A 23,618-nucleotide genomic window follows, 5' to 3' on the forward strand; every position below is an offset into this window, starting at 1 on the left:
CGTTCTTACAGTAGTGACGTGCATTGTTCTAGCCTGTAACCAACCTAGTCGCCCGCCTTTCCCCACCACGCTAACACGGAGACCCACCCACCGAGAGTAACACCCCTCTTCTGGTCATGGCGCCTCAGCTCGTAAATGGAAGTTCATTGAGTAACATCCTGACAACCTCCACATGTTAGGCCTGATTCTTACTTCCGGAATGCCCGCCAGACCGTATCCTCCCATGTGTGGACGGATGATCTCCGGTGTAATGGGCATGGTCGTATCTTCGGGTTGTTTTTCCTCCGCATATGATGTCAATAATGGGTGCTCTGGTAGTACTCATAACAGTAGTGTCGGACCGTAGTCTCGGGTTGTGCGGATGGTATATAGGCTACAGTAACAATCTTTCGTTGATATTTTGATTCAGTCATACTGTTTCTTCAAGTTGATGAGATGAAATCGTCTTTGCAACTTCTGTGGGCTTCGCTGGCGGCGGGCTCTGTATTGCCAAGAGGAGGATACAGTCGGAATGAAAATGCAATTGGAGAGGATGACTTTGTTCACGTCAAAGGATTGAGGTTGTATGACAGTAGTGGATTGCACTACATGACCGGTAAACCACCTTTTCCCCTCGAGACTTCATACACTGATAAGCTTCGAGGAATGAACTACTGGGCATGTATGAATCTTGCAGCCGGACCATCAGCAGGCGGCGACTATGCTCGTTTAGTTACGGAACTCGACCAGATGGCTGCCAAAGGCATAAATCACTTAAGAATTATGGCTGCTTCAGAGGGCGCACCAACACCGCAACCTTTCCGGATGAACCCACCGCTTATGCAAGCACCCGGCCAGTACAACGAGGAAGTTTTCCAAGGTCTTGACATTTGTCTTGCCGAGATGTCGAAGCGTGGCATGCGTGCAACCATGACGCTCAACAACGAGTGGCAATGGAGTGGTGGTTTTGCACAGTATGTGTCGTGGGCGATGAACAACACTCAAATCCCGTATCCGCCAAGTTGGAATTTGACAGCGTCGCCACAACGCGAGACGCCTGGTACAGGGTGGGGAAATTACACAGTAGAGGGGGTTAATGCTGCCTCGTACGGCGCATTCACTGCGTTTGCTAACCTCATCTACAACAACACGCAAGCAGAGCAATGGTACAAGGACCACATCAAGACAGTCATTAACCGACGCAACACAGTCACCGGACGTCTGTACAACGAGGACCCAACAATCATGACATGGCAACTAGCCAATGAACCACAACCATCCGACCAACTCGGCTACACAGGCCCCTACAGCATCTTCCTCAAGCCCAACCCAGATGACCTGCTCTTCCCTTGGGTCGACCGTATATCCACCTACATTCGCACCATGGCACCCAAACAGCTCATCAATGTCGGCCTCGAAAGTAAGCAAGGCGAATACTACTTCAAGCGCGTGCACGGCTTCACAACCGTCGACTACGCCACCACCCACTGCTGGGTACAAAATTGGGGCGTATACGACATGTACAACGCCACCGATGCCAACCTGAAAGCCTCCCAAGATTTCGCCCGCGACTTCATGCACAACTCGAGTCGCTGGGCCATGGATATCGGTAAACCGGTGTTCTTAGAGGAATTCGGCATGGCGCGTGATAACTGGGTGAATGCGGAGAAAGAGTACCCGTATCTTAGTAGTGCTAGTACGACGCACAAGGATGCGTATTTTACGACTATTATCGGGGCTGTTATGGATGAGTTTAGGGACGGGGGCGCGTACGTTGGTACATCGCCATGGGCTTATGGTGGGATTTATCGCCCGGAGACCCAGAGGGCGAATAGGTTTGGGATGGTTTGGGCGGGAGATCCGCCGCATGAGAGTCCGGGATGGTATGCCACATTTTTTTTGCAAGTGAGTGTGAATGGGGGCTAACGGGTGTGCAGGTACGACTTGTACGATGATGACCATGCTATGGATATTGTTGCGGCGCAGCAGAAGATGATTGCGCAGTGGATCGAGAAAGAGGCTAATAGCACGGAGTGTTAAGACTGGTGATATAGTTAGCGAATAGCAGTAATTTATATAAACAAACATGTGTCGTCAATCAAGCTCTCGTGAAAAGTATGACACGGCAATTTCTTCCACGCTATGTGTATGCTCTGACAAGATTTGTAAATCACGTTGATATCGTACAAGCAAAGACTACAAGAACCTCGCCGGTGAACTCTTCTTCAGCACCAATGGATGCCTGTGCACACTAGGCATCAGGCCCAGGCCAACCGCCCTTCGTATTGCCTTTGCAATCTTTCGCTGGTTCTTTGGTCGTAGACCAGTGTCTTTGGAGTGCTTTATCCGGCCCATTTCGGTCATGTATTCAGACATCATTGTGAAGTTCTGCCCGTCGGTCAGTTTAAATGTGCTCTCGCCCATATAGCGTCCACGTGATACACGCTTCCTCGACGTACCTTGTATTCCAGAACCGGATTGATACCTAGGATATCAAAAGCATCTTCCTGTGGCTTCATGCGCCCCTGCTTCCACTTCTTCTGCTCAATACCGCTCAGATCATGTGGCGCATACACATCACCCGGTTGCCACTTGCGATATATCTGTCGCTGGTACTGTGCTAGACGTTCTGACTCGGCCCACTCGCGTGATGGGGTTGTGGAGGCGCGGTCGAGACCTACGTCACGGGCGAAGCGCATGGTGGAAGAATCGCCATTTTGTTGGGTGGCAGGAGGAGGAGAGAGGGGAATTGAGGGATGCTGGGCGGCGTCGCTCTTTCTGAGAAGAGAGAGGAGGCTGTCATCTGCGGAAGTGTCAATTGCATCTGTCCATGGACCTTTTCCGAAATGGATGCGCACTTTTCTTTTGCGGTCCCGAGGAGAAGCAGCGCGTGCATATCCTGCCCGCAAAAAGCGAGGGTCTAATAGGTAACCGCATTACTGACATGTTGGCAGGCGCGATGTGGGTGTTGTCGTCGCTATAGTGGTGACTTTTCGAGATGCGGGCCTCGGAGGTCGGAGGCTATCTTTCTTAGCGCAATTTGATTTCACCAGCTTCCTCAGCTACCCCCCTCACTGTTCGCCGTCGACACTTTGTAACGTTTTCGTCTCGTCTTCTTCGTGTACATATTCCTGTCGCCTACTTCTCTGCTTCATGGCGTTTATTTTCGCATAAATACCCATTTACGACCGCGCGCCAATTGCACCTCGAACCTACGTCACATTACAATTTTGCCCTGCAGTCATTGCAGCCATCGCAATGCCCTCACATTTGACACGAGTCGTATTCCGCAGAATCATCGCCAATGAGCCTCTGCTATATCGGGGATGTCGCTACCGAGCCCTTCGACCGCATATTGCCACCCAGCATGGCGCTCTCCCACTGTCCAGGATGCAGCGACGGACCTTCTTTGGCAATCTCTTCAAACAACAGCGAAAACTCCGACCAGCCGAGGTACCCGCTGGACTTCAGAAGATGTCTGAGGTTCTACAAGCAAAAGCGAATGATACACGACCACCGAAACCCACCGAAATTGCTGATGCAATCAAAGACTTCTTCGCGCAAAGAAAGGGCACATTTGAGGACTTCCACATAGGGAGCGCGTATGGTGCACTCTTATACCTGCAGGAAAACCCAAAGGAGGATGGTCAGCCTTGGTTCAGTATGAAGGACCTCAAGGGCATCTTGGAAAAATTGTTGGCCGCGGGACATCAACCCAAGGTCCTTGGGGAGTGGCATCTGGCATTTGGTCGACTTCTGATCGAGGAACTCGCCAAACTTGAAGTCCAGTACAACGAGCAAGATGATTTGTCCAAGAAAGAAATTCCGTTCGCTACTTATATCAAATCGAAACAAGTTCGACTGCTGTCGTACTTTGGCGCCACTGCAGAGGCGAGGGAGGTTGCAGCAAGCGGGTTCAAATACGACGCGAAATCATCCCGCTACATGAGGGAACTCGTTTCCAAAGCGTGGAGAAATGTACTCATGGGAAATATCCGGGAGAGTAATCTAGATGAGATATCAAAGACTATGGATGCATCTCAAGCCGTCTCGGTTCCCCTGACTACGACTATGCAAAAAGAACTCGTCTCAGTTTACGCCGAGAATAATCACCTGGATAGCGCAAAGTTCTGGTATTCCCAGCCTGTTGTCAATGCTAGAGGCACAGCAGTTAAGCAACCCCTGGGAACCACAAGCGCTGCATTGTTGAAGGCTTGCGCCTCGGCAGGCGATCTGACCTTTGGTCAGCAAGTCGTAGCCACCATGCTCAAGGATGAAGCGCCGTCTAAAGAAACCTGGGATGCGACACTACTCTGGTCTGTGGCTATCGGCAAAGGCCCAGATGAAGTCAATCGTATGATTGACGTTTTGATTCGCCGGAACGATGAGGCGCGGCGGAAAGACCCCAAAGTTGAATTGATTCGTCCGGACACTCAGACCATCAATGCATTGGTGGAGCATTGCATGTCAAAGCAAGACCCATACGCGGCTGAACGCTATATAGTCTTGGGCGAGAAGCGTGGAATCCTGCCTGATGAGACCACCTACACCATGCAGATGCAGTATCGTATCTCAGTGGGGGATCTTGATGGTGCCAGAGCTGCTTACTTTAATCTTCAGGGTAGCTTCTCTGGCGATGAGCGAAGCGTCGCAGCCATCAATCTGCTGATACAGGCTCTCTGCTCCTCAAAACAACACGTCTTTGACGAGTTGATGGCCATGGTAGACGACCTACATGAGCGCAAGGCCAATTTCGCCCCCGAAACCGTCGCAGCGCTTACCCTACTGCATCTTCGCAGGGGTGAGGTCCCTGACGCCATGGATCTCCTTCAGATACACGCGCATCAGTACTCGCCAGCTCAGCGGAGAATTATCCAAAAGACACTTTTGACCTTCATACTTGACGGTGAAACCAGTACATCAGATGCGTGGGATGGGTACCAGATGCTACGAAATGTGTTTGCGGAAACGCCACGAGAAGAGCGTATACTCATCATGAAGGAGTTTTTTGCCAGAAATCGATCAGATATGGCTTGCCACGTCTTCTTCCATATGCGCAACCATGTCAGTCCTGCGCACAACGCAAACAAAGACGTCTACGTCGCAGCTTTCGTTGGGTTTGCTCGCTGCGCAGACGCCGAGTCTCTCGAGTTGGCGCACAACCAACTGAAACTGGACCTGAATGTGGACATGGATACTAAACTGCGCAACTCTTTGATGCTTGCCTATGCTGCCACTGGAGAAAACAGAAAGGCGCTCCGCTTCTGGAGAGACATTTGCGAATCCAAAGAAGGCCCAACATATAACAGCATAGCCATTGCCTTTAGATCCTGCGAAGGAATGCACTTTGGATCCGAGCACGCAAAGTCCATCTGGGAGCGTCTGAAGGAGCAAGACATTGAAATCGACAAGACCATCTGGACTGCCTACATGTCAGCCGTTGCACGAAACCATAACCACGATGAGGCCAGGGAGCTTATGGAGAATGTAGAGGAGGAGTATGGCTTCACTCCGGACCTTCACATGTACGTACGGGCGTGGTGGGAGTTTGTCCATTATACTAACAACTTACAGTCTAGGTAGCTGGTTCAACTGCACGGCTAATAGCAATAAGCAAGAAGATGTCGAGGCCTGGATCAGGCAACGGTATCCGGAAGTGTGGAGCCAGATGGAAGCTCTGGGTCATTGGGTTACTATGGATGGCTTTGGGTACCGACAGTATAACATCAACCGTGACCTTGATCCGTAGACGGTGTGGGAGAAGCGTATATTAACTGGCATGTTTTGGTCTGTCTGCAGATTTATTATATTTGAACAGAAATATACACGCTATTCCACACACTAGCTGAAGACGCATTCGTCATCCCTTGCTTTCCCCGCACGTTCAAAGTGCGCGGTGTTTCCCGTCTCACCCATTTTACTTGTTTGTTGTTTTGCCTTCGCTCTTTCCTCGCCACCTGCTCCTGCCCCCACGTGATAGCTTGCTCACCTTGACTTTTCTCCGCTTCCTTGTTAGTACATAACATCCACTCTTCTTCACCAACCCTTCCTCGCTCCATCTCTACTCTCCGCCACTGCTACCTCAACTGCTCAAGCTTCTACCCTGGTTGCAGTCCACATTCAATCGAACCAATCTGAATTTTGATCAAGTCACGCGCTCAAGGTGAGTGCTTCCTTTGTAGCTGTCGAGACGAGGATTTACTAACATATTAGCCGTCAACATGCGCTTTCTCTGCTTTCTCGTGGGCTTAATTGGTCTCGCTGGCACGGGCATCGGTGCACCTACTGAGTCTCACTCCGTCAACGTCCGCGACCTTGACGCCCAAGGCATTGACGTTCACAACATCGACAGCAACGGTATTTCTGCCAACGATCTCCCGTTGCCTATTCCAGTTGCCAATATCTACGTCTGCGCCGAACAAACATCCACTGGCTGCAAGCTTATCAATGCCCACAACTTGTGTCTACCTTTCGGATCGGATTTTGCCTACAAGTCCAACTATGTTCGCCAAGCCAAGGGCACATACTGCGTATACTATACCAAGACTGGATGCATGGATGGAGATGTGTACTTTCGGTACACGAGCTTTCCGAAACTAGAGGCAGAGTTCACGGGCTGGGGTGTCAAGACGCTAGCGGGAATATTCTGCGCAGGAACAGGTCAAACTCTTGACGTTCCTGGCGACGAAGCCCATGCCGTTGCTTCGCGTGATACCGGTTTACTCTCAGTCAGCGCATCTGACTCTGAAGAAGCTAAACTTGATAGTGTGGACGCTCTTGGCAAGGTACCGGGTGATACGACCATCTGCCACGGTCTCAACTTCACGTACTGCAACGACAACCGCATCAACGCCATACAGCAGTGTGCAAACTTTGATTCTATCGATATCGGACCCGCTTCTTTGATTCAATACCCCGGTGCGTATTGTAAGTGGTACAGCGACTTTGGGTGCAACGACAAGACCTTGGTTGGGGCCATTGATTCCATGCACAGCGCGGTTGCGATCGCTGATCTCAGGGAGTATACGAACCAGTTCTTCAGCGTGAAGTGTGAGGCTCACGCTTGGTAGAGCGGGTATGCATGGGGTTTGATCCACTGTTATGGGTGGTGGTGTCTTAGAAACCAAGGTTTGCGGGAGGACAGTGATTTTCTCTGCACAGGAACACTCGAGTAAAGTCTAGTTTGAAAGCTACAATGAAACCAGTCGAAACATTTGATTATCTTTGCATTTTGCATGACTTGTAAAACGTCTGCTAGGGCCTTTTAACACGTGCCACCAGTTCATCGCCATATTGTCTGTGCCTTGACTTATACGCGATGTATTTGGTTTTATGATATAAGTGAAAAGGCTGTGGTGTCATAGGTAAGCTATGCTCCTTGTGAGAAAAACGTTTTGGTTACACATCCATGTTCTTCGCCTAGGCGTCTACATGGCGCATTTCTAGACTTACTAAGCGGGCAACTATGCCATGTATCCTCCAGCCTCCAGCCATCACATTCTCTGACACGAAAATGGCATTCGAGGGTGTTGACTAGCGCTTTCTAAAATCTAGCTCTTGTTTAGTTTGTCGTGTTTTGATCCGTAACTGCTTTTTTTATTAGTTTTGCGTGGTTGTGGACATGGAAAAGTCAATAGGTTCAGAGCTTGAGTTGAAAGATGGATTATCTTATTGAGTTTTGTGGGCCAAAGGGCAGAAAGGCCACTAATTGCTTCGTCCCAACCAAGGTTCAGCCAGCCAGCCTTGGCATAGCTTCACAGTTGAGCTCTGTCAAAATTATCTGATTATCTTGTGTAGGTTCTTCGAAAAATGGAGATGCATAGTAGAGAGTATAAGGCATTTACACAGGTTCATATATCTGCATTACCTTATAAGAGGCTCATGGTAAGACATCTTCGCTTGGGTGTAGCGTGGTAGCGAAGATAGGCTCCACACGTGGATACATTGTATAGATGTGTTAATCTCGCTTAGGGTACCATTAGGTTATATGAGGTATTAATTGATATCGATGCGCTATATCCAGCCAAGGTCCCGTACACTACCACAGTTCCCCAACTGTGGATATGGTATGAATAAGCCTTATTCTATATAGAAAGGAGTTCACGCCAGCCAGCAAACGTATTTGAGAGATAATACTTCTATTAATTTCTTCCGTATCTTCAGCATGTCTCTTGGTCTGGTCTTCGCCTTTGTCACTTAATTTTACAACATCGTTTCCCGATATGGAGGACGAACGTTGGTTATGGCCCTTCAAAACCAATGCTGAATTTCACAGACAGAATAGCGGACAAAATATCCAGCACAATATTAATCGGCCTTCTATATTAGAGCATCAAGCTACGACCTACGTACCCCTGGCTGCGAACATGGGCTCTGCCACTCCTCATACATCATCCGATTTCAGGCCATCTACGGAGTTTAGAGCCAGGACACCGGAAGAAGGCCGGCCGCAACGCCTCCCTCTCACAGATCCAAAAGATCGACTGCAATGCCTTCGGGAGCGGCTCAAGGGAACTGCCAAAGGATTGGCATGGGGAGCTACCGCTGATCACTCCTCGAGTACCGTGCTACTTCCCCCCCAAGGGAAGACATTAAAAAGTGACAGTGTGCGGAAAATCTGGGAAGATGACCGCCATCCAAGTGTTGTGGCTGGTGGGCATCACACTCAGGGCTCTGCAAACGCTTCAACAGTTCTTCCGCAATGCGCTCCTATATACTGCCAAAACGAAACCCCATACCGCGCTGGAAATACAAGCACCATTTCACCCAGCCCTGCTGCTTTCGTTTACACAAATGCTCAATCTTCGAGACCAGTGCAGTCTATCAAAGAACAAGGAACACGCAGCACTGGCCCCCTTACTAGCGGTCACCCACCAAAACACCCTCCAGCCTCCACCGTAAGCAGAAACTGGAGACAACGAGATAACTCTCCCTATCTCGACCCCGTCCAACCCAACCAGCATGTTCAACGTCAGTTTCCCTCTACAAAATTCACACGACCGCAAGCACCGCTTCAAGCATCATACCAAGCACTGTCTGAAGCACCATCACGAGCATTACCGCCACAGGTACGACAACACGCATCACTCCAAGTACCACCGCTACAGGTACGACCACAGGCACCGCCCCAACCACGACTCCAATCAACCCCCCCAACTACCACCACCCCCACCCCCTCAACCCCAAACATATCAAACAGCCGCACCTCCGTACATCCCTGCATGCATATCCTACAACCCGCAACCAGCAGCCCGCTACCCCCGAGCCACCAAATCTCGGCACAAGATCAGGCCAGTTCCCACCTGCATTCTTTGAGGCGCTGCTGAGTGATGCGAAAAAGTACCCAGATTGCCCCGGATGTAAGCAGGAGATGCATATTGATTGCCCGAACAGTTTGTTGCATATGAGCTGGTGTACGAGGGGGAGGTGGTGTGCGTGAGAGGGTGAAGAGGAGGCGGAGGGGTTGGAGACGAGGTGGAGGGTGGAAAAGGAGGGATGTAGGGTGTTATCATGTCATGGTGTTGTATTCGACTTTGATATTTACGGGCGCTTTTTCTTTGGTTTGGTCAACGGGTGTTGTACGGGATTTGTTCTTCTCCACTTAGCGAATGGGTACTTTTTTTCGATCCGGTATTCGCCTCAATATTTCTTTTATTTCTTTGTGAAGTCAATGGTAACTTGTTCTCAGGAAGCAGGCGTTGTTTGGAGTTTTGATGTCTGCTTTACGAAATTGATACATTCATCTCGTCACAATACAGCAATGACGGAGTGACAAAATTGGGGAAAAGAGCATGTGATGAATACTTTAACAAAGACAGCGCACAGCGCGTATATGATTCATGAATATTGCTACATGGCCTGAAAGCCCAAGTGACCATACCGTTGGCATCGCGAGAAACTCCCATTCCACATATATCTCCATGGCCCCAAACGCCCAAAATACAATATCCGAACCCGACCCAATCACCTAGATAGACTCACCAGTATCCGCCCTTGACCTCCTCCCATCCGATCGAACCCTCCCCTCCGTCGGCGTATTCGCCCTCTTCTCACCGGGACTCCACTCCATACCCGGCGCTGGCAATCCCACACCGACGGCATCCTCCCTGGCCCTCTGCCTATCCCCACTCATCCGCGGCGGTGGTGCTACATCCTCCCTGACCCTCTGCCTATCGCCACTAACCCTGCCACTCGCCTCTCTAAAGCTAGCCGCAGAATCAATTCGCGTACCGGGTGATCCTTCGCCCTCGGTAACCAGTCTCACACCCGCCGTACGCTGACGTTCGCGTTCCGCAACCGCACGTTTTCCCTCAGCTTTCTTCTTTTCAAACTCGATGATCAGCGTTTTGAAATACGCCTCTGCGGCGCTGGTGGCTGAGTAATGCACAGGCGTCCAGCTGTAACTATTGCTCGCGAGGGGGTTGGCTCCGTACTGCAGTAACATGCGCATTGCTTTTAATTCACCAGCTGCCGATGCATGATGTAGAGCTGTGTTACCCTGGTCGTCGCACGCGGTGAGGATATTGGGCCCGCCATGTGCGATCAACGTGGGTATCAAGTGCAGGGTACCGGCCCCACTCTTGCATGCCAGCATGAGGGCATCGAGACCGGCTTTGTTCTTCCAGCTCACGCAGGCGGGGAAGCGTTTAGCGAGGTAGACGCCGCATTCTTCTTTTCCGGCCATGGCGGCGAGCATCAGCGGTGTTTCCCAGTCGTTGTTACGCGAGATCATGCCGTCTTCGTGGCCTTCGTCGACGAGGTACTCGGCGATAGATGTGAAGCCATGTTTGGCCGCGAGATGGAGTGACGTGTTTGAGCGGTCTTCAAAGTCTGGGTTGCGTAGGTTTTTGCGATTGTTGCTGATTATGCGCTTGACGAGGGAAAGGTCGTTGAGGAGGATGGCGCGGCGGAGGCGCCGCTGTACGTCAATCCTGGGGTGGAGTAAGCATTGTACAGGTATTGCACACGCATAGCAGAAGTAGAGTATTCGATATGGCACGTGTAGCTAGGAATATATCATTAAACTTACATGGCTGCTGCAATGAAGCATGGTTGGTTCTCACGAGGCACAGTGTCCTGGTCGCGTTGGTGACGTGAGGTAGAGCTAGTGTGGGGCAAGCGTTGCATCTTGGATCCATGATTGCGGGGGCTAATTCACGCCATCACTGAGCTTGCTGCAACTAGCTAGCACAAGCGGTGATGTGCACATGGATCCCTCTGCAAGATTAGCGACTCCGGATACTATCAAATGTCACATGTCAAGGGCACATTGAGTCTAGTTCATGTCGATTCTGTTCATTTATGCATGGTGAAGATGTCCCTTCACCCGTCTATCAATGCCAGCCCAGCGGCTATCTTACATGCTCGAGCATCAGATCGTCAGCTTCGAAGCTTTTACAAGCCTTCAAAGTCACCAGCCGCATCATCCTCGTCAATATCACCATCCTGAATCTCCTTGGCCAACTCGCGTTCTCTCTCGCGTGCCTCCTGAGCGTTCTTGAGTTCCAGACGATGTTGGTTCATGGGGTAACGCATCGCCTTGACGCACTCGTCGTGTAGGGTTAGGCATGCCCGAATGCGCTCGTGGAACGCCTCACCAGGCTCGCGGGTGGCGTAAATGTCTCCAGCCACCTTGGTTTGCATGAAACCCTTTTCGTGGTCGATGGAAGCCTCTATGACTCCATCACGGATAGCCTTTGCAACAATGTATTCGGCCGACTCCTCACTCTCCAAGCCGAGGCGGATGCAGATGTCACGGAGGGAGATGCGCGAGTAGGAAAGCGACAACATGCGAATGCCGGTCTTGATGACGTTTTGTCGCAGGCGCAGGATGAGCGTGTAGGTGCCGTCACGGTGGAAGACAGAAGATGACATCTGGACCACTTTCAGGAAGCCTTGAAGGTCACCAACGCGGACAGCCTGGACCAGACGGAAGTAAGGTTCCATGGCACGCTCCAGACGAGGCTGGCTGAAGACATCGCGCTCAGGGATGTCACCCATCAACAACTCTACGACAATAAGAAGCTTCATAGAAGCCTGGTAGAATCCCGTCGCGCAGTGGGCAGACGGCGACTTGCGCGTGGCACTGATGAGATGCTCGTGTGCCTCGGTGTAGGAGAGCTGGATAGCTCGTATACGTCCAAGGTAATACAGGTACCTCGCAACCTGGTTGTTGGGTGCGTTTGGTGGGAATTGTGTCTGCGCAACGAGGAGATCGGCTTGTGTAATGTCGGCGGTCGAGAGGTAGTTTCGGAGGAGAAGCGTGGTGACGGAAGCCTGCGTATCTGGGTCTTTTCGAAGCACTGCACTGCGGAGAGCAGCGAGGAGCTTTCCACGGATATTGATGACGGGCGATTGCTTGGACGGGGGCTTGGGGTCCATCTCCTCGTGGAAGAGGGAGAAGTAGAAGTATGCCTTTGCCGCCAGCGAGTCGAGCGTCCGCCTGTTCAGCTCACGGATCTTGTCTACCAGCTTCTCAGCAAACTCGGCGCCCTCTTCGAATTCCTTTTGGTCGTAGAGATAGACCTGACTTGTCAGTACTAAACTAAACATGGCGCGGTGCAACCAGACATACCTGTATCAGGATGGCTATGTATACGTCAATCTCAGGCAGAGGTTCCTTGGTGTTGTTCTTGTTAAGTTGCACCTCCTCCTTGTACTGAGATACAACGTTCTGTATCGCCTCGCCATCCATGCCAATGTACTCGATAAAGGTCCGCGCCGTGGCGTTGTTGGGCGAGTATGTCAGGATAATGACAGAGCATAGTACGCGATCCGTAAGCCTCTTGCGGAGTGATGATATTGAGCGCAGAGCGCGCAGCGTGAATCGGGTATCAAACTGGGCTACGGCTCGTTCCAGTAGGACAAAGTTGGCCCGGATGTCTGTCGTTGTCGGATCAGCACGTTGGTACAGATACTTGCAAGACGCGACCTCGGTGGCAATCATGTGATTCGGGCACATCTTGCGAACCGGCCATGACGACGTGCAGTTGGAACACGGGCATTTGGAGGTAAACGGCATCTTGGACGGGAAGTGGGCTACTTACCCGCAATCGTCTTCTGCTCGACATTCTCGGTTTTGGGCTGTTCGCCCTCGGTGACGACGCCTTCCATGCTATCCGCCATTATGGTCGCTCTTGTGTTGTGTATGCGGAGAGACGGAAGGTGCAGTGGGAGACGGGGGTAGTGGTGGTGGGCGAGGGATGATGTTGATGCTTTGCTGAGGTTGGAGCTCCGGCCAGCTTCACTGACGCCAGCGCGGAACTCGGGGAATAGTTATCGAGCACCGAGCCCGACATTGTTTACCCCCCCGCGTCACTTTATTGCCATTCTGTACGCATATCAAAATGACCCTCTTGGATGCGCATCTAGAGCAAATCTCGCTCTGCGCAGCGTCAATTGCTGAATTGCCGTATGTTCACCGTCCCTTCATCCAGGCATCGACTGAACACACGCAGATTCGCTCCGCCCAAGATCTTCACAAACGCACTATTGCAGAACCATGATATCACTAGTCTTATAAGAGACACGGAGCTACATGAACGCGCCTTGTTCTCTGTTCCCCCGCCACCTGCACCGCCCAAACATGCAGAACCCGCCCCGTCGACCAACAGGCGCAACACCATCTTCAACCCCAACGGCGGCCCAGGCGCCAGCATATCAGGAGGTGGTGCCAATGCCGTGAGAGCACCTAGGCGTAACACGGCTGTGGCTGCTGTGTTGGGAAATGAACTGGTAGAGAGAATAAGGAGAGGTGGCGGAGGAGGTGCAGGCTCAGGTTTGGGCTATAGGATGTACGATGGGAAGAATAAGAACGAGATTGATGTTGAGTCGCTACTCGAGGGTGCTGAGAAGCTGCTTGGAGTCTAGTATGGGAGGCATATCTGAGTTTTTGCAAATGGCTAACCAAGACAGCCCAATCCCAGGCGCACACGACAAGATTGCTACACTTCGCCAACGACACGCCCAAGTCATCGCATCCGTCGACTATTACGAGGGCCGCCTCGCCGAACAGCAGACACAACTTGGCAAGCTGAATCGATCTCGTGGTGACTACATGGATGAGGACGTGGACGAAGCTGAAGAGGCCCCAGAACCCGTCACAGTTTTGACCGAAGAAGATCTGCGACGAGAAGAGGAAGAGGTTCGACAGCTGGAAAAGAAGAAGAGAGAACTGGAAAGTCGTGTCCAGTCCATGTCACGAGATATATCAGGTTTACGATGAGCATCGGCGTCGTCGGCATTTGTGCCCGGAGTTACAATAAGATACCCATGTTTTCGACTTGAAGAATTTCGACACGCGTATGGAATCAGGCTAGTGAGCCTTTCAGGGCCTCTCAACATGTGCCCAGGAAAATGCCATCCGCAATCCCATTTCTAAAGTCAAACGCTCATTGCACTTATATCCCACTTCTACACCGACGAACCTCCATCCACACAGATATTCTGCCCCGTAACACTCCTCCCCGCCGCCAACACCTTCACCATATCCGCACAATCCTCCACTGTCGCCAACCTCTTTAACTTTGTATTCCCAATCGCTGCCTCCCTCTTACTCTCCGGAAACTTCATCCCCCACTCCGTCATCAATAGCCCGGGACTAATACTATTTACCCTAATTTTCGGCGCCAGAATCACCGCCAAACTCTTCGCCAGATGTATCTGTGCCGCCTTGGTAACTGCATAGGGAACACTGCTCCCACTAGGCTTTACACCCGCCACGCTCGCCGTAGTGATGAAGGCGCCTTCTGTGGCGGCCAAGGCGTCTTTTGTAGCGTATGCGAGCCACATGTGCGTTTTTACGTTTAATGTGAAGCATTTGTCCCAGTCATCGTCGTTTACTTGTTGCTCGATGTCAGAAAAAGTGGTTATGCGCGTCCAACCGGCGTTGGAGACTACAACGTCTAGGCGGCCCATTTTCTCCAGCGTCTCGCTTACGAGGGCTTGCACGGAGGGCTTGGATCCCATGTCCGCTTGGATTAGGTGGAAGCGAGGGGTTGGTCCGTTGGAGGAGGGGCCGGGGATGGTGGAGAGCTCATTGAGGAGGGAGGTGGCGCGTGTGGAATTGCTGGCGTAGTTTATTACCTGGTGGTCGATGTGTTAGTACTTGGAATTGACCATGGAAGATTTTGCGAATATTGTTTCACATACGACGCGGTAGTCTGGCGCAAACGCTCGTGCTATTTGGGCTCCTAGACCTGCTGAGCTGGCCGTGATGAGAGCCACTTTTGTGGCAGCCATTGTATGTATTTGGATATGTAAGTTTGAGAATACAAAAAGTGGGATTGTGACACGTTCCCGAAAAGCGTACTCTATGTTTGCGACAGTGATGATTATATTGGAGTTTGACGCGGGGTTGGCGGGGATGTGGTGTGCGGAACTGTTCCGTTAGGTTTACCTAGGTTCGCTCGGTATTACATCGATTAGATATCGCAATTCGGTCCTTTACGCATTTTACGGCTTGGAGCAGGGGTTCTTTGGCTACTAGATATGTAGGTGTGGGCTTCACGTATCTATCATTAAGTCCTATTCCAGACCAAGCAACTTTCCGTGTACCTATCTTTGTCCCTCCCGCGGCGAAACCACACACCCCTCCCTCTTTCCAAGTCCTTCTGTCAACCTCTCCAGCTCAGTGCCACCTTTCACTACCAATTCGTCCGGCCCAGACTTATGAATCCGATATCCATCTGGAAAGTACTTCTGCTCGCCCGGCACAGCACCACCAATGAGTCTTAACAACAAAGCCTTTGGTCCCTATCTCGCAGCGAACGTAGGCCTGATATACCAAGGATGAGCAATGTACTGGTAGAAGTGTGCCCAGCCAGTCTGTGCATCAAGATCACCTGGGCAGTGAACCATTCCTACGCCAACAAGACGGTTTGGGTAAGAAGAAGTTTCTTAGTATAAACTTCCGTACTTCGACGATCGTGGTGAGATGAGTGTATACAGCTGGTGCTTTCTCTAACCTAGGATAACTAGTTAGTACATGTATTTGTCTCGAGTACAAGAGCCGAGATAAAACTTCATACCTCTCCGAAGCTGGGTTTCCAATAGTGCCGACACTATACTCATCCCATAACGTTAAGATCTAAGTACCACAGGTACATTGAACAATGCAACATCAAGTGTAGTCCTAGACAGCACCGCATTCGTCTCCACAGACATCATGCATCTTATCTCACACTCCAGACTCCATCCCTCCAATTCCTCAAGCCAATGCAGCCCATGCCTCCATCCTTCACTTGCAGACGGTGAAACCCCATACACAATCACCATCTTCTCCCCCAAGCCCTTCTAATAAATACCCATGGCATACCTCTTAAAGTCTGTCACATCCCGCCATTCGTACTTGGCCGTCTATCTGATGGTCTCTAGCGCAAACAAACTAAGCGTATACAACATATCCTCATTTGATATCTTCTCCGCTTTTCTATACCACCCGTGTAGATAGTTCATCAGCGCTATACCACCAACTGTTCTCTCCGAACTCGGTGTATTCAGCACAACCTCTGTAATAACAACACCCGTGTCGGCAGCACGCTTAGATGCCGAGTTTGGACTGGAGAGCTGACCCGTTGCGACGAGTAGGCTGGATATACTGGGTATGCCATAGGTTTTGAAGAGGACGGAAAAGATGAGAGTGAGCTGGATCGTGGCAAGTCCTGGAGCGTTAGGCGTGACCATGAGGGGCGATCGGGATACGACACACTTGTTAGTTTTTCCTGGAAAAAATCTGCTAGTGGATTTGCTGGGGATTACGCGAAGGGTATGGGGTGTCGTGTCTCGACGTCTGTAGCGGAGATGGCGGACGAGGCAGTTGAAGACTATGATGGTAACGATCCATATTTTGTGGGCGGGTGCGAGGGAAAGTAAAGCACTGATGTGCGTTCCCATTTCGATATCTGTGGCGTAAGTTGTGTAGTGTGCAAGTCTGCAGTTTGATGCGACGCAGTAAATTACAAACACACTGGAGTGTTTGTCACAGGGTTGTGACTCAAACATCCCTTTGGAATCCGCTCCGTCTTTCAGTCCCCAGATGCTTCTTGGTGCCACAAATTATCAATACAGCAAATAGTCTGATATTTGACGGCAATATCGTTACTAATCTCAAACTTCATTTGTCCAAATACTTTAACTTTTAACCACTCCCTATTCCTTCATTTCCTCTCGCTACTACAGTGACATCCCACCCCTCCATCTAATTTTACCTCTTTATTTGGAGTCTTAAAGTTCCAACGATTGCTCGGCTGTGCGTTCGTCTAGCCGCCACATATGTGTTCTTGTCTCAATATTGTCATTTGGTTTTTCGGACAAATGGTAAAGCACCACCGTATACATCATCATCATGTATCGTATTCTTAGTGCTGCCCAACTAGATGCATGCTCATATAGGCCGTCTTACCGAGCGAAGTTATCTGTCAGACCAAGAAACTCCTTTGTCATATCTTTCTAACAGAGAAATGAAAATGCACATTTTGTCTTCTTCATGGCCTATTGTTCTATCACCCCATCACATATCAATCTCACCTAGCCAATCCCTTTGGCCCTGCCCACTCTCCTTTGACATGATACTTCCCATATACCCAAGGGAAAAAGTCTTTCTTAAGCCAATAAAATGCTTTCCTCGGGACACCCTGATCTATACCTAGAATGCGGTTGAACGTCTCCTTGGGCACACCTCCATACTTGAACTCCGCCAGCAAGACCTCCTTCTGGCCAGTCAACAACGGGCAGCTGGTGTAACCATCATAGCTTGCTTCGAGTGGCTTGTTGGCCATGGCGGAAAGTAGGTTTGATACGAGGACTGGAGCTTCAGCTGTGATGGCGGCAACGGTTTTTGAGGTAGGAAGTGATGAAGCATCGCCGATGGACCATACGTTGGGGTACTTGGTGTGCTGAGTGGTTGAGTCCGAGACAGAGACGTAGCCGGCTTCGTTTGCGAGGGCGCTCTTTTTTACGAAATCCCAAGGTACATTCTTTGGTGCGACGTGTAGGAAGTCAAAGTGCTTTTTGACGGGACTCTGGTTCGGGACATTGAAAGTTGCAGTGTTGCCGTCGATAGAGACGAGGTCGTGTTGGAAAAGACCTTCTACACCACGCTCTACACGGAGTTTCTCTAGGGCTTCCGCATACTTAGGCACTCCGAACATGGTTGGTAGACCTGTGGCGAAGGCAATCTTGATTGGTGATGAAGCATCAGTCTTGTACAGGCCGGCATTCTTCCAGTAGTCTAGCGCAAGCCACATGATCTTTTGTGGCGCGCCTGCGCACTTGACTACACCAGCTGGTTGTGTGAATACGGCGTCTCCGTTTTTGAACTTCTTCACATTCTCGTATGCTTTGTCGCAGTATGCATAGTCATAGATACTGCTCACCATGGCGTCCTTCTCTTCCAATGCCTTCTTCAGTCCTTTGACACTACCGTAATCCAGTGTAATGCCAGGCACCACCACAAGCTGTTCATATGATATCTTCTCCCCAGAGCCTGTCGTAACGGAGTTTTGTTCAGGTGAAAAGTTGCTGACAGAAGTGTTGTAGAACTTGAAGCTCGGATGCATCAACTCTGCCATCGGACGGCGGAGGTCCTCCTTCTTTTTAAGCCCACCGCCAACCAAGGTCCAGCCAGGTTGATAATGGTGCCATTGGGCAGGGTCGATGATGGCGATATCGTCTTGTTTGAAATTGCCTTTGCGCAACAGTTGATGGGAGAGTGATATTCCTGCTGATCCGCTGCCAATTACCACAATTTTGTGGTTCCGAGTTGCGGTAGAGACAGGCGATACGGTCGCAAGGCCACGTCTTGAGTGTTGCAACATGCGTGGCGTGATGTTTGCGCAGGTGCCTGCCAGCTGCGGACCGCGACTACGAGCTAATACGGACATGGCGGTGACTTCCGACGACGCTCTGTGATTGCGACGGAGTTAGAGAAGATAAGAATTTATAAAAAAGAAAGAATACTGACACGTCGAGATATGTATCGGTAGTTGCATCAGGATTGACTAAACATTTTGTATGTGGGTCGTGGACTAGTACAAAAGTCAGCCAATGAGCGGGGTAGAGAATGCATTAGCGTCATCACGACATCGCCTGAAGACAATAGAGTCTGGATAGGTTAGAGGTAGCAACCCGAAGCAATCAATGAAAAGATAACACTTCTCACGAAAGTCTTCATCTCAGTATTGGCGAAGAACCCAGTCCCTTACCATCAACTCCAAGATGCAATCGGAACCTACCTAGGTAGGTTCCATGAATTCTGTTGTATAGGTGTGGCCGTAGGAGAATTTCTGACTCGTGTCGATAGCAAGGAAGAACTGCTGAAGCGGTGTTTGTGAAGATTGCGCATCGTGTGTGGATTTAGTGGACACCGGTGAAGGATTGTACCGGTCTTGACTTGATCCTTTTATGCGATACTTATACTGGCTTTGTTTGTACTATACACTACTACTACTGAGTCTATGTCCAGCCCGAACTGATCCCAAAATGAGCATGCAGGCTACACTATACACTAAATGCATCGTGTGTACGAGGGTAGAGATTGTAGCTTCGGTAGGGTCTTGGGGAGCGGGTAGTAATGGTTGTGGTACTAGCCGGGGTAGGGGTTCTCTTCGATCGCGGATTTACTGTGTTGATAAAATCGTTTGAGTTCTTTTTAGTGGAGTGGTACATGTTATCCTTAGCTATCGCAACGCGTAGAAAGGGGCAGACTAACTAGAAACAGTTGGCTTAAGGTATGTGCTAATCCCTTAGGAAACTAAGCTCTAGTAATAAGACCTAACAGGTTAAGGCACGAGAGGGTAGTTGGAGTAATCTAACTGCTGGTAGGTTCACAATGTTTTTAACAACGGCTTCCTGAAATGTTTAGGTAGAGTGAGTGTCACGGAAGGCAAGTATAAGTGAGGGCATATGAATTATATTTTTAATGTCTAATCTTTGAACGCATCCCGGCGCTCAATTATGGGGATGTACTTCCCCCCCCCCGGGCACACATACTGGCCAGGCGACGGCAGCGTGTATGGGCAACTATCCACCACTAAATGCGTAGGTTCGATGCATGTTGGCTGATGGCACCGATGGCTTGCTTGATCGCCTCCTAGGGGGCGTTGGCGGTCGTCGTCGCTATGTCCTAGTGAGTAAATTATGCAGTGTAAGTAGGGAAAAGGTGGTTATGTAATACCTGTGATGGGCGATGACCACCAGCCGGTGGGCGTTCTGCTGCGGGGGCTGTGAACGTTTCGACCCTGTCAGGCCGCGAACCCCAGCCCTGATGGGCGCAATCTGAATATAGCCATTGTCCTAAACATAGTTGTGTTTAGCAGCGTGCCTCATCAATAACATGTGCTGTTCTGCTAAATCTTACTGCTCTGTTTGCACCCAGACAACTAGCTTCGTTCCTCAATGCGGGCCCGTAGCCCCGCCACTCTTGTCCTGGTATCCCGATACTAGTCGGGACAGGGTGGCAGCGGCAAGGGCCCGCGAGATGCCCGCGAGCGCGGAGAGGGTGGTGGAGGTGGTGGTGGGAGGCTACTGCGGCGGCACCCTCTTTTGTTGTTTCTTCTATGCACACATGTTAGCTCTTCAATTCAATTCAGTTGAAACAAAGCGCAAGACTTACGTAAGACCTTTGCAGGCTTATTGGGCGCGGGGGTGAAGGCGAGTTTTGCTTGCTTCATGTTGTGCTGATGTTGGCTGAAGAAGTGCTTGTTGAAAACTCAGGAAATTTGGTTTGTCCCCTCCCTTAGCGCTAATGGCACGTTTGTTTGTTTTAAACACGTTTTGCCTAAAGGTGCAAGAGGTATGGGTGTTTAAATCTGTAAAGAGCGGCGGGGTACAGTACATGGCACGTAAAACTGCCAGGCGCGTACTTAGCTTACCTTTGCGACTTCCTGAAATATGTGAACTGTGAATTGAAAAAACACTGAGTGAAAACTGTCACTTACTGAGTATAAGGTGTTAGGATAACGCCTTAACTGCTTTTTTATATTGCTATTAACTACTACAATACTGCGTTGTGAAAATCTACTGCTAAGCATTGATATCACTTACATATATACCTATATAACAGGACAATATGACAAAGATTTAGCCTCTAGACGAGTGTTAGTTTGTCTCAGCCCAGATAAGTATGATATAGCAAATAGGAATACATATATAGCGCTGTTCCGCATGCACTCAAGTAAGCTTAGATCTACCCCCAGAAGGTAGTCCAGAGACTACAACCGTACTTGGCCAACTCCCTAGCTAGCTAAAACTACCTTAAAGTACTCCAGGCCGCCCTAAAGCTCTTAGAATCCTTGACCCCACCCGTCTTTGTACACCTCCACCCTCCACACAATCCCACAGCCACACTACCCTCCCCCAGCCTGCAACTGCCAACATTCCCAAGCTCCATCCCACCCCTATCTGCACCACGCTACCGTTAGCATCAGATAAAGAGAGAGGGCTTACCGTCGATCCCATGCACCATTGCGGACCGAATACAAGCCTTAACTCCACCATCCCACCCTACCCATCCAGCGATCCCGCGCGCTGATCTACAGCCTCACATACCATATCGATCATGGGCAGAACCAAGGTTCCAATCACTTCCTTTTGATAAGAGCAAGGTGCGTGAGTTCATACGCTTGCGCACGTGTACTGCTGTTGCTTATTCGGGTGGGTGCGGTTCTCGATGATGTCCGCCCGGCCTAAATTGAGAAGGGACTTGACGTCATTTTCCAGGTTTCGAGTTGAGCGGTGAACAGACGACAACGACGGCAACAGCAACAGCAAGACAGAGAAGGGGTTATGCTAGATAATTCTGTTGATCACTAATCTGATCCTTCACACTTTCCAACGCATGACCACACGTCAAAGCAGGCCAAACAACTTGGGAAGATGCCGAAAGGAACGGAGCTGGCAGTTCAACAAATGTACAGATAAGCAATAACACGCGAAAACGCATGCAGGGACACAACCTCCGTCGATGCCATGCATGCATGCAATGTGTCGGAGTGCAGCGCAAGCCCATATCATTGGACCTCAGGTGGCCTTTCTTACATGGTAAAGGCATGCCGTGGTTTAACCTTTCCGAGGTAGTGGTACGGGGCTAATGCAATGTAACCAGCAACACACAAACAAAGAGCAGAAAAGGGGGGAACCTAGTATCATGCGGCGAATGGGACGCGTAGCCCCGCAGCGACAGGCCATTGTTTGTGGATGCAGAGAGGTGAGGAGGTGAATGCGGGGTGCAGATGAGGACAAGCTTGAGGTTTGTTCACGAAGAAAACTAAAAATACGATTTCGCTACATGGTGGAGCTAGCCAGTTCCGTTGATGTAGTTGTTGCCGCTGATGCTTGAGCAACTGCGATGGGGTATCTTTTTTTTGTTTCCACTGTCTCCTGTCTTCCTTCCTTTCCTGATTTGAGCACTTCATTTCAGAAGAACCGATTGCGCCATGTTTACCCAAAGCTAAAACGACCAAAGAAGCCTAATCGCAAATATGATGAACCGTCATGTCGTAGAACCATAAATCGATGAGGAAACCAATCAAAACCAAAACGTGCAACTGTAAGGTTTTACGCCCATGTCTTTGAGGTGTTGAGACCCAGCTCGAGATGCTGGGCTATGGCTAACGCAAAATCACTGCTGACAGTTGAGGAGTGACGACGGCGCTCACGACGTATTTGGTGTTCGGCTTCCATCAGGCGTGATTGGACCCAGGCACGCTGCTTCTCGTCATTACGGATGCATTCCGTATTCATGAGTTCGGTGAGGGTAGCGACGATTTGATGATTAATCTCGGCGAGCTTGTGCGACTCTTCCGTATGCATGTCGTCAATACTGTTGCGTGGTGCTCCGCTAGTCCGAGAGCTGACTGGGACTGGATCGCTGGCTGCGGGATATGGCGGGGCGTATTTTGGGGACCAGGTAGGCGACGAGGACAGGGATTGGAACTCTGGTGAGGTCGCTGACATGGGTGCATTGAAGGGAATCTCTAGAGCCATGCGACGCTGGAGTGCTTCCTTCTGGGCCGATAGCAGCATGTACTTTTGCATCGATTCATTCTGGACGATTGTTGTTAGCATCTGTTACTTATCGAACGTGGTGGAGCTACTCACTCTGCATAGAGTGGGTCTTGCGGGTGCCATGGTGTTGTATAGTTTGGTATTTTCCTGATATTGGCGATTGGAAAGCTGGAAGCCCGATAATGCGGGGGTGTCGCCCTGATAGATATACCAGTTGATAATGCCAAGAGCGTTGGCTACTGGGAGATCGGCAGAAGGCCCCGGAGGTGTGGGTACGAAAACTTCTTGGTGCGTGGATCAGAGTGGAGTCGTGTCGATAAGGTGGTCGTGGTGTGAGGTCGTGATGACGGTTGACGCGCAAGCTGTCAGATGAGAGTGGTGTGACGGTGCTGATGGGTTGGGTCCGGAAAAGCTTTAGGGTCTGGTATAGACAAACAATGTCTAACTTCTGGGGCGCTCGCGAACTTTAACCAGTGCTCGCCAGGCTGCGGGCACATGCTGAGGTATGGGATAAGCCATGACGTGCGTCTAACATACTTGGTCCGAAACACAGCGGCTGAATCCGTGTTGCGTACATTGTGCCCAAAACTCTTTGAGCAACGAGGCCAGTTTCGTAAAACCTTGTTGGGATAGAC

General features: G+C 50.4%; 11 protein-coding genes across 11 annotated transcripts; 4 read left to right on the top strand and 7 right to left on the bottom strand.

The window, feature by feature from the left end:
* Nucleotides 1-588: 588 nt before the first annotated feature.
* PtrM4_029790 (glycoside hydrolase family 5 protein) lies at nt 589-2,019 on the top strand (the record flags this gene model as incomplete). Its single annotated transcript, XM_001941888.2, has 2 exons — nt 589-1,862; nt 1,917-2,019. 2 exons carry the CDS (start codon nt 589-591, stop codon nt 2,017-2,019), a joined length of 1,377 nt encoding a protein of 458 aa, XP_001941923.2.
* Nucleotides 2,020-2,175: 156 nt separating this feature from the next.
* Nucleotides 2,176-2,678, bottom strand: PtrM4_029800 (mitochondrial 37S ribosomal protein bS18m; the record flags this gene model as incomplete). Its single annotated transcript, XM_001941889.2, has 2 exons — nt 2,176-2,367; nt 2,439-2,678. The coding sequence occupies 2 exons, from the start codon at nt 2,676-2,678 to the stop codon at nt 2,176-2,178; spliced, it is 432 nt and encodes a 143-aa protein (XP_001941924.1).
* Nucleotides 2,679-3,237: 559 nt separating this feature from the next.
* On the top strand, nt 3,238-5,728 carry PtrM4_029810 (uncharacterized protein; the record flags this gene model as incomplete). The annotated part of the gene is made up of 2 exons (XM_066103884.1): nt 3,238-5,504; nt 5,554-5,728. The coding sequence occupies 2 exons, from the start codon at nt 3,238-3,240 to the stop codon at nt 5,726-5,728; spliced, it is 2,442 nt and encodes an 813-aa protein (XP_065966086.1).
* Nucleotides 5,729-6,200: 472 nt separating this feature from the next.
* PtrM4_029820 (uncharacterized protein) lies at nt 6,201-7,049 on the top strand (the record flags this gene model as incomplete). The annotated part of the gene is made up of 1 exon (XM_001941891.1): nt 6,201-7,049. One exon carries the CDS (start codon nt 6,201-6,203, stop codon nt 7,047-7,049), a length of 849 nt encoding a protein of 282 aa, XP_001941926.1.
* Nucleotides 7,050-9,946: 2,897 nt separating this feature from the next.
* PtrM4_029830 (Arp, Ankyrin repeat protein) lies at nt 9,947-11,106 on the bottom strand (the record flags this gene model as incomplete). Its single annotated transcript, XM_066103885.1, has 2 exons — nt 9,947-10,910; nt 11,009-11,106. 2 exons carry the CDS (start codon nt 11,104-11,106, stop codon nt 9,947-9,949), a joined length of 1,062 nt encoding a protein of 353 aa, XP_065966087.1.
* A 267-nt stretch (nt 11,107-11,373) lies between these two features.
* PtrM4_029840 (26S proteasome non-ATPase regulatory subunit 3) lies at nt 11,374-13,104 on the bottom strand (the record flags this gene model as incomplete). The annotated part of the gene is made up of 3 exons (XM_001941894.2): nt 11,374-12,504; nt 12,554-12,861; nt 13,026-13,104. The coding sequence occupies 3 exons, from the start codon at nt 13,102-13,104 to the stop codon at nt 11,374-11,376; spliced, it is 1,518 nt and encodes a 505-aa protein (XP_001941929.1).
* A 221-nt stretch (nt 13,105-13,325) lies between these two features.
* PtrM4_029850 (putative dash complex subunit spc34 protein) lies at nt 13,326-14,203 on the top strand (the record flags this gene model as incomplete). Its single annotated transcript, XM_001941895.2, has 3 exons — nt 13,326-13,390; nt 13,437-13,847; nt 13,894-14,203. 3 exons carry the CDS (start codon nt 13,326-13,328, stop codon nt 14,201-14,203), a joined length of 786 nt encoding a protein of 261 aa, XP_001941930.2.
* A 188-nt stretch (nt 14,204-14,391) lies between these two features.
* PtrM4_029860 (FabG, Dehydrogenase with different specificities (related to short-chain alcohol dehydrogenase)) lies at nt 14,392-15,219 on the bottom strand (the record flags this gene model as incomplete). Its single annotated transcript, XM_001941896.1, has 2 exons — nt 14,392-15,063; nt 15,130-15,219. The coding sequence occupies 2 exons, from the start codon at nt 15,217-15,219 to the stop codon at nt 14,392-14,394; spliced, it is 762 nt and encodes a 253-aa protein (XP_001941931.1).
* Nucleotides 15,220-16,335: 1,116 nt separating this feature from the next.
* PtrM4_029870 (uncharacterized protein) lies at nt 16,336-16,662 on the bottom strand (the record flags this gene model as incomplete). Its single annotated transcript, XM_066103886.1, has 1 exon — nt 16,336-16,662. One exon carries the CDS (start codon nt 16,660-16,662, stop codon nt 16,336-16,338), a length of 327 nt encoding a protein of 108 aa, XP_065966088.1.
* Nucleotides 16,663-17,501: 839 nt separating this feature from the next.
* Nucleotides 17,502-18,860, bottom strand: PtrM4_029880 (Sulfide:quinone oxidoreductase, mitochondrial precursor; the record flags this gene model as incomplete). The annotated part of the gene is made up of 1 exon (XM_001941897.1): nt 17,502-18,860. The coding sequence occupies one exon, from the start codon at nt 18,858-18,860 to the stop codon at nt 17,502-17,504; it is 1,359 nt and encodes a 452-aa protein (XP_001941932.1).
* A 3,673-nt stretch (nt 18,861-22,533) lies between these two features.
* PtrM4_029890 (uncharacterized protein) lies at nt 22,534-23,106 on the bottom strand (the record flags this gene model as incomplete). The annotated part of the gene is made up of 2 exons (XM_001941899.2): nt 22,534-23,022; nt 23,077-23,106. The coding sequence occupies 2 exons, from the start codon at nt 23,104-23,106 to the stop codon at nt 22,534-22,536; spliced, it is 519 nt and encodes a 172-aa protein (XP_001941934.2).
* Between the last annotated feature and the right edge of the window lie 512 nt (nt 23,107-23,618).

This window comes from Pyrenophora tritici-repentis, chromosome 1 (assembly GCF_003171515.1).
Source record: "Pyrenophora tritici-repentis strain M4 chromosome 1, whole genome shotgun sequence".
Taxonomy (NCBI): Eukaryota; Fungi; Ascomycota; class Dothideomycetes; order Pleosporales; family Pleosporaceae; genus Pyrenophora; species Pyrenophora tritici-repentis.